The sequence below is a fragment of the Melozone crissalis genome, unplaced genomic scaffold (assembly GCF_028551555.1).
Source record: "Melozone crissalis strain CALT ecotype California unplaced genomic scaffold, PUWL_Pcris_2 ptg000068l_1, whole genome shotgun sequence".
NCBI lineage: Eukaryota > Metazoa > Chordata > Aves > Passeriformes > Passerellidae > Melozone > Melozone crissalis.
Genome location: NW_026535846.1, coordinates 14,525,345 through 14,546,115, shown reverse-complemented (window position 1 = coordinate 14,546,115; position 20,771 = coordinate 14,525,345). Strand labels below are relative to the sequence as shown.

The window sequence follows — 20,771 nt, the reverse complement described above, 5'->3', positions numbered from 1 at the left end:
TGCAATACTTGTTATTCATGAAAGGCGTCTAATTTCAGTATGGAACAGCACACAAGGATGAAGCAAACTTATTATCTGACTCTGAATAGTTTAAGACCAAATCATACAAAGTATCTGTAAACTCCTTTTCATTCAAAGCTGGATAATTTAAGGAATATTTATTCATTCATTCTTTAAAAGTCCTCCTTTTTTTTTATCTTCTCATTTTAGGCATAGTGATGACATCAACATCTACACTATGGAAATCACGAGCTCTAGCACATGTTTAATTTAAGCCTCATCCAACAGTTTCAAGACACTTCTGAGAAAGGCATTTTGGTGTCTTACCAAATGAGGTCTGCTTAAATTTATGATAAATCATAATTGTATATTAAAATAAACATTTCTTCAAAACCAGACAGAACTGTAACTCCCCATGGCCTGATCCCATCAGAATAATTCAAACTGTAACTCTGTAATAACTCAGAGGATTTGAAACAGAACAGTACTTACATAAAATACTTCATGATTTAAGAAGTATCAGGTTCTGAAGGTTTACAGAAATTGAGAATTTTCAAATGTTGTACTTAAAAAAAAGAAGTAATTAAGTGAAAGCACATTAATTATAGCTACTTGACTAGGTAATTATAATTACTTGGGAAACTAATTTTGAGACAAAGCATTATGTGACATATATAATTATGAGAATAAAAAATTAATATGCATTAAGTGGATGTATATCTAAATTCTAATGGCTAAAATTAATTTTTTAACCAATATCTAATACTCCATACATTATTAACCAATAATCCCCACATTCTTATTTAGACTTTAATACTCACCTCAGAACACATGTGTAGAAACCACTGTCTTGCAGCTCAACCGAGTGAAACCATATGGAATCTTCATCCTTGCTCATTCTAACTTCAGAAAATATAATGGGTTCTTCTAAATCTCCTTTGTTTTTGTACCACATAAGCCTAAGACCTGTGCTTTGGGCCATGCTATAATTAGTTCTGATATAGCTGTAGAAAAGGGCACATTTCACTCGGACTGGTTCACCTGCCAAAGCCATGTATGTCTTGAGATCCACTGACCAGTCAATGCAACCATCAACTGAAAGCAAAACAATAATAAAGAAATATTAGACACAGATACATTTTCCAATATAGTGAAAGGCAGCTTGAGAAATGCAATACAGTGCATTAAAAGAAATAGCTTTTGGCGTGCGCTGAATTGTTTCAGGGTAATATGAAAAACCCAAAGCAGTTATTGGCAACTGAGGGGTTTCAAACACCTTTTTTAATTACATGTAACTTTGAATGTGCAGACAGTAAATAGAGCACACTGCGCTTGCTCAGTTCCACTTCTTTAGAATATCATTACTTTCATCCCCAAAACACTAATTCTTTATTAAATAAACCAAATGTTTTGCACCTTAACTACTTGCTTCTGTAAGTGTTTTGAATTCTCCAATTCCTTGTGGAAAGAAAATGTACATTGGCATCTGATGCCAGTCTTATCCCTTAAAACTTTTCCATCCACCTCTGTTAGTTATGTTATGCAAAAAAATCCCCAAATAACAGATGTGACATTTATAATTTTTCTTTCAAGGCAGTTCCACATAGTTGGGTTTTTTACCTACAGCCTACTCAAACTGTAGAGGTCTGTATTATACACAACAGGATACAATTACAACATGCTGCCTATGCAATCAAACTTAATACAGGGGTGGTTCAAATAAAAAAGGACTGCTTTTGATGTTCTGTTCAGCAAAAACTTTTGAAACAGTTTTCTTAATACTTCACTTTAAAATTAACATACATCAGACAGTTTAATGAAAGATCAGCCTCCCTACAATTTTTTCTCCCATTGCTATTATCTTAGTACAATACAGCCCTAGCCCATGCACACATATCAACATATCACATATCAGAGACCTTTTAATTCAATCTTCATTGCTAGAAAAACTATCAGTGTGAAAATCAGCCAAGAATAAAACCAAAGAAAAATATTTCAAAGGCAGATCATCCAAAGGCAAACACAATACCTAAAATTAATAGAATTCATTAAATATGGAGGGTTTAGAATTTATTGATCATATTAAGCAACAAGTAAACGGAACATTTTTACCTTTACTGCAGCACTTCAAACTCAACTAGGTAACTCTTAAGTTGCCTCTTCTGCATTTACAGTTTCACTTCTCAAACTATAATTGTTGGATATCCTCATACACTCTTCATTTCATACACATTGTCCATTGCATTCTGTCATCAAGTGATTTTTTATCTTACTTCCTAATCAAAGATAATCAGCAAAAATTTCTGTACGTGGAATATCAGGTCTGATCCTACTTTTAGTAACTTTTACAGCCTCTAAATAATGTTTACCAAGTTTTCGTGTTTCTCTTTAATCATTCAGAAGTAACTGTGACAAACAGAAGGTTTTAATTTTCCCATCACAGTAAATCAGCTTTAAGTGTACTGTGATCACATACAGCACGTGTTAAACTTGTTGACACTGATCACTTTAATACTTTTCTGGTATATAAACTTCCACGTAACATCTTGCTGCAAAACAAACTTGTGAAAACAAAAACTAACATAAGCTCAGGAGGGAAGGAAAGCCCATTACTCAGAATTACTCCTGACAGTTTTGACATGTGAAGGGATATCATGGAGCACCTTTCCCCCAGTGTATTTCCTGTTCCTGCCCCTCACCCCACAGGCAGGTGCAGAAGCAGCAGCTGTTTGTGCTAGCCGACGTCTTTCTTCATCAAAAAAGCCCCCAAATCAACCCTTCACCTGAACTTATGTACACACTGTTCCAGTTAACTTTAATTTTGATCTTCATTCTCATTTTGCTGACAACATCCTACTGATTTAAATTAAAATTCATTGCTTTTAATGGCTGCTGTTAATGACATCAGCTGAAAGGCCAGCAGCAATTTACCGATGTTCCTCTTCCTCACTGCGAATTATTTTATATAGGTGACAGGACTTTTACATGAGTGGGTATCATTGTATTCCCCACAGAGCTTCCTCTGAAATCCTCTGTGCTTTTTTTAAGTCCTGCTCTTTAGGCTGCTGTGATTTACAACTGAAGAACAGCGCAGAACTCACAGCTGCCTTTTCTCAGCAAGGGATGTGCAAGGCAATGCTGAGCTCTCCAGATGGCACATCCCTGGTTCTCCAGGACACATAGATATTCTCAAAGGCACCCTTCTCTCTTGTGATGTAGCAAAGTCACAGAAGTCTAAGTAGAGCCATAAGTTTGAATGAATATGGGTGTCCAGAACTGGAATTTAGATCCAAACTAATCCAGCTGATCTAATTAATTCAGCTGATCTAATTAATTCTGTCACTCTTGTGTCAATCAAATCCTGTCACATCATCTAATGCTTTCAAATCTGTGCTGGTTCAACAAAGTTAAACCACAACAAAGAATAACTAACAATGAGACACACATGGAAAGGTTGTGGATCAAAGACCCTAGTGTCGGGTTTTCATTTATTTCACAGAGCACAGTCACAATTAGTAGGAGTTCTGTAGTTAGGAGCAGACCCAATATGGAAATCCAAATCTGGAAGCTGAAAATACCCTACTTTCAATTAAATTGCTCCCATATCCACACCAAACAACTTGTCAAACCATAGCTCAAATGAACACTAAGCAATCCTCCATTCAATCTTTGTCATTTAATCTGCTTCATCCTCCACTTTCATTTGAAAATTTCTTTTCCCTTCTCGTGTGCATTTTTCTACTACTCCAATTTCAGAACTTGAGCTGCAGAAGTATAGGAAGCACAGCGGAATAGATAAAAGGCATTTGAACAGTAATTTACCAGGTCACCAAAATGGCTAAAAACCCTCCCCAGCTGCCCCCAGGGAACAACACAATGGTGGGGCCAGTGCTCTGTTGGCCATTGCCAGCGCTCCAGTGGAGGCGCCGGACACGGCGACCTGAGCCCAGCATAGCACCTGCCTCCCAGGGAACAAAAGAAAGGAGAGGAAATTCACACTAGAGACTTTTTTTCCCTATTAACAGTATCTGAAAGAAAGAATTTGAACAGCCACAGGAAGCTGACCCCACCAGGGAGTGGGGTGGAGGGGGAAGGTGCAGGCAGGCTGCCACCCATGGCCCTGTCTGCCCCAGCTGCTCCCCTGTGACAGCTCTCCCTGCAGCAGGCCAGGAGGGGGTAATTACAGAGAGAAGAGCACACAGGGAACAGAGCAACCAGTCATTATAGTGTTGATGACATCTGCAGAGGGGAGAAGTCTCACAGAATAAGCTAAGTCTTAATTATTGAAGAAAGACTAATCAAACAGGAGATGACTTTTTCCCCTTGCTCTTTTTTTCTTGTTAAATACACAGGTAAGAATGTTTCCTCTTCTGAAGCTGTAGAGGCTAAAATCTAGGTCAGGCTCCCTGCACTCACATGGAAACTGGAATTTTTCCTCTTGCTGTGCTGTCAGTCACTGAAGCGTGAGCATTGTTAGATTCGTTTGGAGTATTCTCCAAGCTGTCATCACAAATGACTGGAGCTGCTTAGGTGGAGTTCAGCACTCCATTATCCAGAACAAAGTTTGCTGTCATTTTTGTTGGGCTAGCTCTCAATATGTAATATAATCAGGTTGGTATGAAAAATATTAGTATTAGAGAGAGACTGATATAATAAATGTATATACACTATTTCTCTGCTACTGTATAATCACCTGGTAAATGCCTGACTGAAAGCTCATTCAAATTAAATCCTGTCTATTGTGGATGTACTTTACACACTTCCAAAAAGATTTTGTTTTTTTAATTTGGAACACTAAGAAAATACGGGAAACACTGTCCCATTTTCATCCCAGGTTCCTAAGGAAAAGTGGTTTGCCCACCTATCTGTCAATCTTCCCCATCCCCTTAGCATACCTTCTACCCCAACTGACTAAATTCAATCCTATTGCATGGAACATGGAAGTGCTCAGGAGTGCTGTCTCCTGCAAGGGTGCAGAACAGTGTCCCATTGTGCCCTCCACAAGCTGGGAAACACAGCAGCAGTGAACCACAGTGCAGCCCCACTGGGCCCATCCCAGTTACCTACCCAGGCTACTGCAACCGGAGCAGAGGGAGAATTGAAAATGAAGGCTACAAAACTATTAAGGAAAATATAGATTGAGTTGGCTGACAATAAGTTACTGTACTTTCATGTTAGCAATCACCCAAAGCATGTACTGCATCTTCTTCCTCAACATTTCCTGGCAATTTCCCATTACTCTTATTTTAAATAAATCTAGTTGTCTAGGGAGTCTAGATGCTTTTTAACATGAACCATAATAATTTATAAGCAATTATAGAGGAGCATGTACATCGTCTCTAAGTAATTTGTCTTTCTGATTGCTGTCACATGAATAATTTTTTGCATTGCGCATCTGCCTGTTATAATTTTTATAGGGATCTGTCAGCTACAGCAATTTATATTGTGGCATTGTTAAAGATGTTTGCCTACCTTGTTACCTGAAAATCTCATTTTAAATTGAAATTGTCTACAAATAAATCATTAAAAAAATTATTCACTAGCTAATGTATTAAATTTATTGCTCTGCAAAGCAGGCAATGCTTGTGACTGTAGGTACATAGTCAGAAATAAAAGCACCATTCCTCTAATACAAGAGTTATATTTTTATGTATATATGAGCTGTAGGACAGCAGAGTCCAGGAACTGATATCCATCATGCTCAGGGTTTGCAGACATGCAGTAATGATAGATGCACTCCATTAAGAATGTCCAAAGAGAGATGCAAATTTTTCAGAGTCTTAAAAGGGAGAAATCAGTTACAGCCTATGAATTTTTGGCAACTAGGTATTTTCAGATCTTGTATCTGGAGGAAAGGGAACATGCCCTGCATTTGAGCACACACAGTAAAGTCTTTAGCAGCTTTGGCTGGTTGTGGTTGTCTCGAGGGTCAGGGTGTTGGATCAGCCTCACCAAATGTAATTGGTTTCACATCCCTGAATTTTTGACCGCACTGTGCTAATGCTGCTGCAGTGTTTGCAGACCTCTGCCAGCTTCTCATCACAGCCTGGCACTGCCATGTGAGACCTGAACATCAGCAGAGCCCAGTGTGGGTCCCCTGCCTCCTCCCAGAGCCCTTCCCTGCTCCTCCCACCATGAGCTGCTGGGGACCTGAGCTGCCTAAAAACTGCCAGCAACCACCACACCCTTCCAAGAATTCCTCAAATACTCCAGGGCTCAGAGCCACATTTGCTGGTCAGGGAACACAGTGCAAGTAACTCTCCCTTTGTGCACTGTTCAAAATCATGGATGTTTCCTCCAAAGCACGGTGAGATCTCTGTGTGTGGAGCTGCTTCATCTTAGCTGACTGATCAAACTGGATGATGAAAGAACACTCTCATAACTGTTAATAAAAATTCTCTCCACTGAGAGACATCTGAGCCAGTATCTCTGCCATGAAGAGCAAGTCACCTGGCTTTACAGGGGAGAAGAAGAAGCCCATGCTGGCAATACTCCAGGGTGGAGTGGAGGGTGGCCTTGTCCAGCAGCAGAGAGCATTTCCAAGAGCAGGCAGGAGGAGAGGAGGAGGAGGAAATTCAGGAAAAATGTCTGTCACACCTCTTTTCTGTGAGTTTTACCATTCTTTGAATCAAGACGAGTCTAGGTTTTGACTCTACGTCGTCATATTAAAGTGTATTTTAGAAAAAATTCAAATATTTTTCCCCTGAGGGACACAAAATCAAAAAATGTATCTGTTGGAGATAAGATCACTTAGAATATAACAAATCTTGAGCAAAACCAAGTTTATTGTGGTTCAAGATGGATGAATGTTGCCATGCTTTTCCTACAACCCTGTCAGTAAGTCTTACTAATTCTTCTATGACAGTAACACTTTGTTTCAGCAATAAAGCAAGATTTTTTTTTTTTCTGTAGAAACACAGTATCTAAGAATAGGATCACTCACAGACTTTGTAGTTTCTCTACTCTGATCTCATTTTCTCGATATTTTCCAGCAAGAATTAGACTATTCAAACTTATTGATGAAAATGTTTGGGACTTTCAAGGCATATAAAAGTGCAAATATTCCAAAATTCCTAAGCCAAGTAATGATGAGTGCAAAAAATCTTCACTAAATTTAGCAACATGCTAATGTCTCTCCAAATCTGGGCCAAAAATAAGGAAAAAAGCATTTCAACATCCATATACACTACCTATTTTTTCCCCTAATTTTGATCAAAGCTTCAAATTTCTGTAGGATGAACTAAAAGATTTTTCAGACTTGTGGATGTTCCATTTTTTCACCAGCTTTTCTTATGATCCACAGCTAAACAACCCAACTCAAATGTCAAATATTCCAGCCGAACACTCATCATTTCCTTTGAGGTCAAACTCACTGTAAATATATACTGCCAGAGGTTCAAATAACCACAGATTGCTTTGCCTTGAATTACATAAGCATGGGGAGCCAGGAACATTTTAGCCTTATATTGAAAATGCAAAAGAAAGAACATACTGGTAGATCACCAAAATTCTCAAGGGAGAGAAAAACCCCTGAACAAAGTCTCAGCTTCCAGGGGCGATGGCATATTAATGAGGTCAAGGCTTAGAAATTATACTTGAAGACTGAAAATGCTACAGCAGCATCGGTAGAAGTGACTGGACAGGGGCATTTCATCCTGTAGCACTTGTCAGAGGCAGCTTTTCAGGTGGCACCTTATCACAGGGGCTTTCTGGAACGCTTGCTGATGGAGAGGAGAGCAAACCACAGCTGGCAGGTTAAGATTTTGCTGGAGTCAGGGAGGTCTGAGACACATTCTGTGATGGAAAGGAAATCTCTGTTCTCATCACATTCTTTGCTACCTCTTCCAAGTCAGATGTTCCCAGAGACAGATGGAACCTGAAGTGCCCTTCCAAAGCTGTGCTCTTTGCGTTCAGCTGATCGCTCTGCTGAGCACAGAGAAAGAGAGGGGGAGGGCACTAAAGCATCTCTTTAAAATGCAGCATATTCACCCTAAAAATGAGTATTTGGTGACCTTGATCTCCTAATCACTTCAATATCTGGCAGGTTTTTAAAGAGCCTGTGTTGAAGTAAACAGTAGAGAAATTGGAACTTATAAAAGTGTTTTGGTTTCAAATATTCAGTGTAATGCCTTGATTCTCTGCAGCTGTCACCATGTTAGAAAACAATGTAAAAGGCACCTTGAAAATCAACAGCAGTAGAGCCAGGACATGAACAATAACAAAACATAAGAAATCATATTTCATGGCTTCATCCTTTTATGTATTTTGTAAAGTCCCAGCCATGGGTTCAAGGCCTGTGCCCCAGCCTGTCCTGCCTTCTCAGCACCCCCAGCACTGCCTGGCCCCCACCCTTCCCACTCCAGTTCCCCTCCGGCCATGGGGCAGCAGATTTGGAAAAGCTGTAGGAAAGGTCATTGACAAATCTCCTGCCTCTGCCCAGCCTCGCTCTTTGCTCCAAGGCAGTAAACCCAAGTGGGTGATCTGCAGCAAACAAGATATCCAAAATACTAAACTTCTTTGAGGATCTATTAATACCTATGCCTTCAAAGTCAGCCAGGAAATAACATGATTAATTTAGCACCAAAAAGCCTGGGAACATTATCTTAAGCAAAGAAAGACTATTGCTCTAGACTGAAGTGGTCAGATCAGATACTTGAAGTTACATCTGCTTCTTGGACTGAACAAGTAACAAAACTTTCCTGTTTAAATTCTAAAATTTAAATTCCATAGATGAACAACTCAGATGACCAAAAAATCACTGCAAACTCTGGTATGAATACAAAAGGCTCTAAACTAGTGTTCATCCAGATCTGAAACCCATCTGAAGATGTTTTTTTTCTTTTCTTGTCTACAAAATCTAGTAAACAAAAATACTACCCTTTTCCAAGCTTCAAAATAGGGAAAAAAAGTCTTTTTTTTTTACTAGCATGTTGCCCAGTGCATGTTGCCATTTTTGTTAGCTCTTTGGAATCCTGAGGGAAATAATAAATGACGGAAAAGTTCAAGGAGAGATTTCCCAGCATCTCTGATACTTCTTTGGTGCACAGAACTAAATTCAGGCAAAGCAGATGGAAAGAAAGAAGAATCACTATCTAAGGGAGAACCGTAACTGATACCAGTAACAAGTATTACAACAGACTGGATATATTTCTTTGCATTTATAAATAAAAGTTTAATCCTAACACAATTTTAGGTAAGGAGCAACACATTGAAGACACACTTTATACCTGAAAGTATGTGCATTTAATATTTTAAGTGTTGTTGACTACACATGAGCTCTTTAAGGACACTCTCCAAGACACTTTCAATATTCTCCAGTCAACTACATTAATAACCATGTGAAATTTCACACAGTTCTGTTTTCATGTCTTTAGCACCATGCAAAGTTTGGGAACAAAGCTGAATTCATTTCAATAATTGATGAGTCTCTTTTCATTAGTTTCTTTGAATAAAGTTACTGAAGGTAAAGTAAATGAAAACTAGCTCCCAGATCAGGCAGCTGCAGTCTCAAGTAATCACACAATTAGAAAACTATATCCACTGCTTGAAATTCCCAGAAGGGAGTACTAGGAAAGAATTGTGAGTAAAGGAATTTAAAATGAAAGAGAATGAACCTCTATTAACTTGGTAGCCCCAGTGGGGTAGAATAACCAGTGTACATACACAAGATTATTTTATCTGGCATCTGCTTTTCAAGTATGTGGACAGTTAGAATTGGATTATCTGCTCTGAGGGCACAGTCCTCTCGAGTTTGGATTAGGTTAGGAACATGGGCTGGGCTCCCTGTTGAATACACAGGGCTAAATTCATTTCTTCTGCTGTCTGTAGAGGAGAATCCTTGAGAGACACAGGTCTGCTCTAAGAGCTCCTCCCCTGTGGCCGAGGCAGAGTGCTCAACAGGAAAAGAGAGCAAGGAGATATGAAAAGAATCCACCACCAGAGGAAAGCAGGACTGAGTTATTCCTGGGCATGATCTCCATGGTGTTTGTGCAAGGTAAAGCAATCATTCACTGGACACCTCAGCAGGGACATTTCTGGTGACTCAAATTCTCCATTTACCATGAGCAACTTGTGCTTCACCAATGCTCCTGCCCAGCTGTGCCATCATCCCAGGCCTTGGGGCAGAGCCAGATTCCAGACCTCCAGGGGTCCCTTCCAACCCACCTGACCCTATGGTTTGTCCTACCACCAACACAGCCCTTCACAATCCACAGACACATAGAGGGAGCCTTTCTCACAAATATCTAGATCTGGGTGCACACCAGCACTATTCTACTCGTTAGTAGTTTATTTTCTAGCTTACAAAGATGCAATCGATCCATCAGAAGATTATCAAATGTTTTTAAAAACTGGTTCCCTGTCATAAACACACTGGGTAGAATGAATGTTTTAGGGCTTGGACATCTGTAAAGTACTGGATGAACACATAGCAATGTTAAAAAAAAAAAAGAGAGTGAGTGCCCAATTTTCAATGAGGACATGCACATAAATAGAAGGGAACAAGTCAAGTTCATCTAATTTACTTGCAACAAATAACTAGCCTTGGTCATTTGCTTCGACTCTACACATTTACCTTTGGGTATCTAGACACACTTGCCATTTTACAATTGCTGTGCCATTCTTCCTGTTATCTGGCATGGATAATTTCAGCTGCAGTGAGCCAATTACCATTTCCACTTGCATGACAGGAGGGCCTCTGTTTGAAAAGGTTGTGACCCACACTCTAACCTAGGTTGTAATTCCTCCTCTCATTTTAATTCATTATCTGCATGTATGCAGCAGAATTTAAATAGGAAGCTCTCCTGACTGCAGAACACACCTGATTCAATTTCAGTAAAATGAACATTCGTAAATCAAAAGAGTATTTGCTTTTATAGGATAGTCATGAATAGAAGTGTTAGTGGGTTATTTGATTAAAATTTCTGTAAGTGATGAATGATGAAATGATTTCAAAATTAGATGTTTTTAAACAGTAAACATTGTTCTTAAGACTTGTTTCTATTTAGAAGAAACAAACAGGTTTATTCTAATTGCAAGCCATTATAATTACATGTATGAAAGAAAAATGAAGGATGATTGAAAAATGAGCCATTACAAGAGCTACCTGTGCAAGAGACAAATCTCTCTAGGTAAAGTGGCAATGCAGTGCTGGGCTCTGGAACACAGAATTGCACATTTTCTTAGGAACACCTTGCCATCTACATATCCATTTTCTAAAAGCTGCCAGTAGCAACATCCTACAGCACTGCATCCACTGACAGCCCCTCACCTTCAATGAGAACAAGAGTCATGTTGATAGGATCATGCTCACCCCCTTTTCTGAAAAAAGGCCCTGGGGGAGGACTGCCATCACAGCCTCCCCTGTGGCCTGCAGGTTCCCCAAATCCCCACCCTCTTCCAGATGAGTTGTGAGCCCTGCCTCCAAGCAGGACTGGTCACCAGTACCACCACTCCTCTCAGTCCCCTCTCAAGCTCCCATTCCTGAGACCTTGCTCCTTTCTTGCCCCAGCCCCAGTGATCATCCCCTATTGGGGTAAGGGGCCATTTTGTCATCAGTGGGACTGCAGCTCCCAATATGGTCCCATTCCTAAGCACTTCATCCTATTTCAAATCATTTTTCAAAGTCTTTACTCAGGAGATTCAGAGCAGAGGCAACACTGACTGAAATCCCACAAAAACTGCCCCTGCCTCAAGCTGACACAAAGCAGTGGCTGTCTTTAAATGAGAACCACCATAAAGCAGACAGAGCCCAAACCAGCACAGTTTTCTTCCTTCTCCTCGCACTTCCCTGTAACTTCACGAGCCAGAAACAAAGCTGGCAACAGGAAGATTTCATTTATTAGTAAGCAAAAGTAACAAACCACAAATACTTCATTACTAATACATCATTTGCTCAGAATGGCACAAAACAAACAAGTCTGTGTTTTATTCATGGGCCTCCTGTCATCCTCAATGGCCTCGACTCACTGCAAAACACAAAACATGCAGCTGCTCCCTGTTCCTCTGAAAGGGGATGGAAGATGGAGATGTCTGAGCTCCAGGGCTGAGACTGAGCAAAGGTGGGAGCTGAGAATACAGGAAGGGAGCTGGAGAGCTCTTGGCACCTCAGGCCTTTCTTTGGATGTCAACACATCCTCCAGGTGGGACACTGCCCTGCAGCCCCCTAATCCATCAGCACATCATTATTAAATCATCACAGCACAACTGTAACACTCTGAACCTCATCCTAAAAACCTCCACCTGAGCTACTGGTAAACCAGAAAAATCACACAATTGGAGCAACATGTTTAATTAATATCTCTCCACTGGTTACCCAATACTCAGTGAGCAATGTTGAGACTGCTCATTTGCTCACTCACTCCCAGCTTCTTATCCTAACTCGCATTCCATCATTTCCTGTCCCAGCCTTGGGAATCGACTGCCATGACAGCTTGAAGACAACTGTTGAAAGAATATTTAAAAATTCTTAATAAGGCAAAGCACAGAGATGACTACACCCGGATTGACCACTGTAAGGATGACCCCAAAGAAAACCACTATGTTTTCCACTTAAGAAACCCTCCTTTGAAACTTGGAAAATCAGAACTTCAATTCTTAAACAGAAAAAAACTCACAGTGATTAGGGAAGACAGGACAGCAATGCAAAGATGGATCCCTTCGTTTTCCCCTCCATCTTCTTCATAGAGAGGGGGCTCATTTCCAAGCCTGGCTGAAGCTACCTCAGTGAGTTTGAAGCTGCAAATGCTCAGTGCCTGGGGGACTCCCATCCCTGCTCAGGGCAGGCTGTCCCCACTCCTCTCAGAGGGCTCCTGCCTCTCCGGTCTGCTGATCCTGATCAGGTCCCTCATCCTTCCCTCACTGCCCCTGCTAAACACAAGCAGAATTCAGCAAATAGTGGGGAAGTTTCCCAGCGGGGAAGCTGGAGATGGGAGGGAGGATTAATTATGACACACAGTGTTTTGAGTGGATGCATTCCCAATTAAAAATGCTCTATTTAATTCAACCCGATTTTATTATTGTTTTGACTGTATTGTTTTTTTCAGCTCACAGTGACAGATTTTTTAGTTGGGATGACAGAACTGTCATCTGTCCAGCTCTATATCTGAAGGAAGAGGAAAATGACTGTTCCCAGCTGGAGAGGAAAAAGCACACAGGAGGCATGTAACCTCAGGGCAAGGATTTTGGGTACAGACAGGGAAGTGAAGTGAAAGGTGTCTGACAGACTAACACGTGTTACTTGGGCACAAAAATAAGCAGTTTGAATGTGCTCTAATCAAGGTTAAAGCAGAATTTAATGGCAACAAATCATTCTTGTTTTCACAAGATACAGGGTCCAGCCTCAGAGGTGTGGATGGCATCCAGCTCCCACGGAGATCAGTGCACCCCACACAACCTCTGCATCCTGCAGTGCTGGGGGATGAGCACGTCCCCACAGCAAACCCTCTTTGTGAGAGGGGAAGAAGAATAAAACAGAGAGAGGCTCTGTTAGAAGCAGGGATCTGAATCAGAAATAGAGATGCAGGCGTCATGCAAACTGTGTTAAGGGAACTGCTGATAAAGAGGACTTCTTCAAAGATAAAGACTGTCGTATTTCTGTTAAAAATAAGACTATCACAAATGCAATCATATTTTTTCATGTGTCACTTGTGAAATAAATGATATTTCACTGGGAGGTTGACAGTGTAAGAAATGCAATTAGAATGATTTACATATTAAAGACATTATTATGTCTTCATTGTAAATATTTCCATCATTATGACTTTGAACAGAATCGTTGCAAACAGAAATATAAATATCCTCATGCCAGATTTCACATAATCTGAAATCATGCTGTGTCAAATTGTCAATTTTAAGAATTCTCCTAAGCCATTACAAACCCCATTTTAATCTCTCCAAAGAGTTGTCTGCTTTTACATAATTGAAAGTAACCACTGATTGTAATGTGTTAATTTTGATGTGCAGTGAATAACATGGTGCCAAAACCCTTCTAGCCAACCACTATTTTGAAAAACTGTGCTAAGCTTTCCATCTCCAGACTGCCTAGGGCTGCATAAACCTTTACAATGCATTTTTTTTGTTATTGTTTAATGCTAAATATTCCCAAGTATGTCATCAAAATCATGAGAGTTGGATTTTTTTTACCCTCTTCCCTGGGACTGATTAGTATGCCTTCAGTAAGAAAGATAAGCAAATACAACCTCATTAACGAGCTAGGAACTTTAGATAACAAAAAGCACCACTAATAGCCCAACTGCTATTGAACAGCTTCTCTGTTAGAAGAGACAAATCCACTCAGCAGGAATCACAGACCCTGCACTTCTTTGCTTCTCTTTGCATATATTTAAAACAGTCTTGGCACTCCAGAGAGCAAGGCTAAGATGAGGGATGTGAAGGATGACAGCCGTGCTCCACCAGACATGCAAACACAGCCATGGACAGAGGGGGCTGGGGTTACAGGAATATAGTGCAAGAAAAGTGACTTTCAACCTGGTTTTGCAAACTTTAAATTAATTAGGAGAACACATCCAAACTTTGTGCTGGGAAAAATATTTACTGCTAAATGACAAGTGAAGACTGAACACTAAATATTATGAATTTTTGGTTCTCTGAATAACTGTTAACCCAACATTATTCCTGTCTACTTTGGGTTTTTAAATGGAATTACATATAGCCTGCAGCTCCAAATCTAAATGAAAAATAGAGCTCCAATTTAACTTTAGGAAAAAAAAAATGCAAAAGTTAATGAGATTTAAATTAGTAACAGCCTAAGCTTTCCCTTAAAGAAAACATTATTGATTTTAAAGAGCTACCTAATGAAAAAGAATGGCACTCATTTAAGACTTTGCATGAGCTACATTAGAGTTTCATTTGTAATAATAAATAAGGATGTGCTTTACAGTCCAATTAATCAGCAGAATTTATGTACATATTTTTATGAGGTAACTACACATTCCCTAAGCCCTTAATCACAGTTTTGGGTGAACTGTTTATGGTAGTAAAGAAATTACAATTTCTAAGGCCCAGACTGTAAAGATAATTAAGTACCATTTCCCTATAAGAGTTAAACACCTGCATGGTTTCTGGGTTTATAATCTATTCTTCATTCGAAAAATTGAAATGCATAGTGTTTCACTTTATTCTTCATTAAAAAATGTTTATATTTTCAGTTTAAGTAACTGATTATTGGAAAAATTCTCCTCCTCTGAATGCTCTGCACCTTTTATATAATATGAACAAAAAATATTACTCCCAGAAAAGGCAATACATGGACTCTTTGTAAATTCCCTGAATAGGTAGGAAATTTGAGCTGATGGTTTTCATATCTTTTCATTCAAACATAATTTCATATAATCACAAGATACTTCATCATATCAGGAATTCAGGAATAAAATGCTATGATCCTATGAGACTTAAATATGGTGACCACGCAGAGTTTCTTCTCTGAGAACTGCTGAGAAAACAGATGAAGTGCAAGGTCCTTCAAGCAAGTTTCAAATGACATTCAAACCCAACTACTTCTACAAAAAGTAAGCATTCCTGGACCCAGTCCAAACAGAATTTCACCTCATAATTAATTAAAGCTCCAGACAAAACCCATAAGAACAACAGGAACATTCAGTTCATTTACTGAGATACCTGAAAGTGCTAAAACTTTAAATTGCTGAATTCCCTACAGATGCTGAAGCCAAGCTCACCTGGGGGAACCCCAAGCCCCTGCCTGGTTCCTCAGCTCCCACCCTGGGAGGTACCTGCTCAGATTGCCAGTTTATGCATAGAGCTGCTCAGCAGCAGCTCCCAGGGCTGCCAGTGTGTCACCTGCTCACACACAGACTGCCCTCCATCTGCTGTTGATGACCACAGTGATGTTTAACTCCTCACCAGCTCTAAAGATGACATTTCTCTCCAACAGCAAACCAGGAACAAAGGTAACTGCAGTTTCTCTATGAAGCAAGCAACAAATGGCTCACATTAAGCTCGTGCACGCCAAGATGACAAAGAACATGAAAAGGTGCCCCATATGGTACAACAAATACCAAAATCCCAGCACAGCACTTCTCTTTCAATCCAATTCACTGGGACAGCACTTCCCAGGGGAGATAATACTTGTCCAAGCACGTCTGAATGGTTGGGCTTTATCTTTGCTTTGTTAAAGCAAAAGGTAGATTTACAAAGAGATGCATTTATTTTTAATAAAGAACATTCACACACATTAATTTCACCTGCCACAAGACTGTGCCTTGTGAGAAGAGATTCTTTAAAGTAACTGAATAAAACTTAATCCATCTGTTTCACAGAACTAAGAATTATATCTACCTCTTTGAGAGCTGATTTACAGATCCCTGGCAGATCTCCTGCCTACCATCAATGTCCTGCTCTGACCACTTTCCCATGAACATGGTCACCTTATTCACATTGCCATCACAAATCAGAGCAGTAGTGCAGCTTGGAATCAAATCCTACCATGACCCTCCCTTACCTTTCCCAGTCCAATCCATAAAGTGGATTGCCTCCCAGAGGCAAGCCAGCTCTCAGACACAATCTTTGGGTGGAATTTTGGAAATTGCAACTAAGGTACACTAGGTTAGTTGTGTACTTTGTTCTTCCCATTCTTTAATTATGAAGTAAATTAATAAACGCGAGCATTATATTTGTGGTATTGCCTAAGGCATGACAAAAACAACTGAAACTGCAGGAGCTGCATCCCTGAATGGATCTTAAGGGAAATAATTAATAGAATCTAACCTGTCATTGCTGGGTCCTCTAAACTATGTATTTTAGTAATGTTAACAAACCTCTTTGGAGAACAGAAGGCAGTCCTTCCTTCCCCACACAAATGTGACCGGAGTACATTGCACATTTTTTGTGAGATGCACCACAGGACCCCTGTGAAGGCTCAGGACAGCAGTGGAGATGGACACAGGAGAGTGACTCCTGTAACCCCAGCTGGGGTTTAGATCTAAGCCAAAGGGACTAAGAATTACTAGTGGACTGAGGGCATCAGCTGGCAGTTGGAACAGTCCCAACTGAAAAACCTGGGCTAGGTCTGAGGGAAGGAATAAACAGCTGCTACTTACCCTGCTGCCATAGTCATTTTCACATCCATGTAAGCCTAACATCTAAAATGTTTCTCTCACTTTTATTTGACTCCACTTTATACCACACTGTTTCTCTTCTGTTGTTTTACAGCTGATGCAGGGGTTACTTTCTGGTGTGTAATGGACCACAGCTCAAGAACTCCAATTTTAAATCCTATTTCCCAGAAAACCAGTTTGTACAGAGCAGCTCAGGCTGCTCTGACAGGAGGCAATCTTGTACTTCTTGACATCCTCCTGCTTTTAATTACCATTGCCCACATTTAATGAAGAAAGTTTACCACATCCCTTCTGACTTTTGAAACTTTCACAAGTAACAGGCTTCCATAAGATTTTTTCTTTTTTGTTTCCTCCCTTGTGTCTCCTACAGGTTACCTTTTCTTGCACTGTTTCAACCCACAGAGTTTAACCAGGTTCACATGCTGTCTGTACAATAGTAGAAACTTCAAGACCTGGAATTTGAAGTTTGATTTCCTCCCCAAGAGCCCTTAGATGAGTGTTTGCTCTGTTTTATACATTCTAGTGGGAATTCCTACAAGTACCTTGACCTTTCCTCTCTGCCAGCAGGAGGACTGCTGCTTTTATTGCAGGGAGACAACAACAAAAAATATCCTGGCTATACAGAGCCAAGGTTCCCTGGTGGAGCATGTACAAGAGAGATGGGAATTCTTTGGGGATGGAAAGACAGTGTTCACAAAGAGGTGGCTGAATCATTCAAGCATTTTTTATGCCTGTAACTTTATGGAGTCTCTTTTGAGCTTTGACAAAAGTTTCACAGTCAGATGAGACCAAGTGCTGGGCTCTTTAAGCATCAGCTGCAAATGAAAGAAGTCCTCCTACAAAAAGCATCTGAAAATCATTTCTTTCAGCTTTGCCAAGGCCAGGCATTCCCTGGTCTTGTGTCCACCCAGATGGTGAAGGCTATCTTAGGACAGCCTTCTCAAGGAGACAAAGTCTGCCCACCAGTCAGATTAATATGCTAACACAATTCACTGGCCATTAAAGATGCTTTAATCAACTCTGATTTCTTTTGTAAGAAAAATGATGTATTACAGACTTTGTCAAAAGAGCTTTGTTAACACTAACACTTGAAAAACAACTATGCTAATATGACATTTCCCATCCACTTGTTCTGTACTTTTATGCCACTTAGCAATGAACTACAGCATTTCCCTCCCAACCTCTAATATTTAGCCATGGGAATATGTGGGAGGTCACTTTTTAAATTATTTTTACTGTGCTAATATATTCTCATTTTTTACTTATTTAAAATACATTGCACTTTAAAACTGACTAAATGTGCCATGTAACAATATTATTGGTCTACTAAATTGGTTATCACTAAAAATGGGTTATGACTAAAAATGGTTATTATAGTGGTAAACTAATACCCTGGAAAAACCATTTGGTCTTTGGCAAGACCATTCCTACATGTCCCATTTCTCCATGCTTTCACACAAAATATGCCCTGGCAGTCGCTTGAGTGCACAGAACAGCTGTTAAGTCTCAGCTCAGAAACCTAAATGAAGCTGCAAAGAGAAGTCTTAGGGAACTCTGGCACTTAAAAAATAATATCTTGCTGTGACACTGGAACTACATTTACAAAGGAGACAAAATGGCCATCCTTTCCTAACTAGCATTTTTAAAATGCACAAGAGTTTTCAAAAAGCATCAATTCTGCAATTCAAGCGTGCAAACTGGTACTTGCACAGCCACTGAGGTTCAGCACAAAACACTTGGTCATCTCCTCTGTGTGATTGTAATGAACATTCCCCACTTAGTGTGATGAATAAAAATCCCAGGCCATGCCAAGATGTGTATCTGACTTGGACCTGGTGCCTCACAGCTGAGCACTGTGCACGGCTGGCTGTGCGGGGCAGCGCTGACCCATGAGCAGGCAATGGTTACACAGCTCCTGCTCACAGCAGCAGAGAAAAGCCCACAGGGACTGTGCTCACTCACCTCCCATGGCCAACATGGTCCTTCTGCATGCTCTGATCAATATTTAAATGATGGTGACAGCATTAAGAGGCCTTTCCCCATGCACTGATATGGTGCCTCCAGCTATCCCATCTAGCCAAGGTCTGAAGGAAAAAGAAAAGATGAGCCTTGCACTGTATCTTGAAGGTCAGTAGGTTCAGGCATGTTTGAAAGTTTATCTAAGGCTTTCTGGCAGGTCATCTCCCTATTTCCTGACGTGGAAACAATTTTATTTAATACTTCATTGAAATAACAGACCATTGCGTAATACCCCTGACAACAGTCTTCAGTGCAAACCTGCCACCACAAACAGGTAAAGCTTCAGTGCAGCACAATTAACAAAATGTGAGTTAACAGCTCTGTAACATCCACCTGAAGCTGAGACACCGGTCCTTTCCCTTTCCACATCAATGCTGAAGCAAAGAAGCTGGACACTGCATGGAGGTGCTGGCTGCTGCCTGGCTGTGACCAGCCTGTGGCCACTCAAACCTGTGACATCCCCCAGAAAGCCTCAGCATGTCACTCCAGACATGCTTTGGCTCACTCCCACTCACGCTGCTTCAGCCCTTGTTACTTAAAAGGTGCAGCTCATTACTGATGACACTGCTAATGCAGTTTCCACTGTGAGGCTCAATTTGGCTGTTCCAGGAGCAGAGCTGGGAAATTGTGCTCTGAGAAAACATTGCCCCAGCTGCTCCGAGACACTGCTGCTCTGAGGCTTCCCCAGTGACTGCAGTGGGTGTAAAGTGCCTTTTCCCTCTCAACACACACAAAAGGCAGCACCAAACACACACTGCTCTGCCCATCCTGCAACTGCAGCAGGAGGGCCACAACTGCATCCCTTCAGCCTGTGACAGCTTGCAGGCAAAGGAAAAGGAGTATCCCAATCTGGTATTTAAAACATGAACATATCAGGATATTCCTCACTCCTAACTCTGATTTTCTTGCTGGTTCTTAATTACCGTCCTCTAAGACACTTCAGGATACAGCAGGTGATGCTGTTCATTCTGTTAGAAGAAGGGGCAGGAAAAGGAGAGCAGTGGAAAATATTTCCCAAATTTTTGCCCATGAAATCAAACCATAAACTCAAAAAAAAAGAAAAAAGTTAAAAAAAGAGCATGTTCATTCAAATTTCCTTGCCTCACCTTGAACAAAGCCCTTGGTGAAAGCCCACTGTCTGTGGTGACTTGGAGCATTCAATGCCAAGCTGCTGAAGACTTCAGAAAATTCCTCTCTGAGATGCCAAGAGGAGCAGCAGGTAGAGAACAGTGTGAGTCACTGCAGCTGTCCCAGGACACCAGCCCTGAGCCAGCTGCACTTCTCCCCCGCAAAATCATTGGCACTGGGCTACAAATAAATGGCAAAGGCAAAGAATTGCTAAAAAGCAGCGGGGAGGAGACCTCAGAAAAGCTCAGATTAAAGACAATTTCTGTTTTAAAGATTACTTTGAATTATGGCAGATGCTAAAATTTGTGGATGACTCTAAGTTTGTCTCTCTGAGAATGGTGACTCTGCCCTTCAGATAGCAAGGCAGAGCCCACCAGACAAGCAAAACACCATTAACTGAGGGTACTCTCTACCACATTTACATTTTAACTCTGTCTATCAAATAGAAATGGAAACTAGATTTTTCCATCAAAATATTCAGAGTGCTTTTCTTATTCCAGGCCAGCAAAACAAACATATGAGGAGGTGGTT

At 40.5% G+C, this 20,771-nt stretch overlaps 1 protein-coding gene across 4 annotated transcripts in view; it reads right to left on the bottom strand.

Moving 5' to 3' along the window:
* Positions 1 to 20,771, bottom strand: part of IL1RAPL2 (interleukin 1 receptor accessory protein like 2) — a 333,232-nt gene that overhangs the window by 161,571 nt on the left and 150,890 nt on the right. For 3 of the 4 annotated variants that reach the window (XM_054289711.1, XM_054289712.1, XM_054289713.1), the window contains one exon: positions 822 to 1,095. The exons of the other annotated variant lie outside the window; for it this stretch is intronic. In XM_054289711.1, the coding sequence (XP_054145686.1) occupies positions 822 to 1,095 (274 nt within the window). The remainder of the gene's footprint in view (positions 1 to 821; positions 1,096 to 20,771) is intronic. 4 annotated transcript variants of the gene reach the window in all.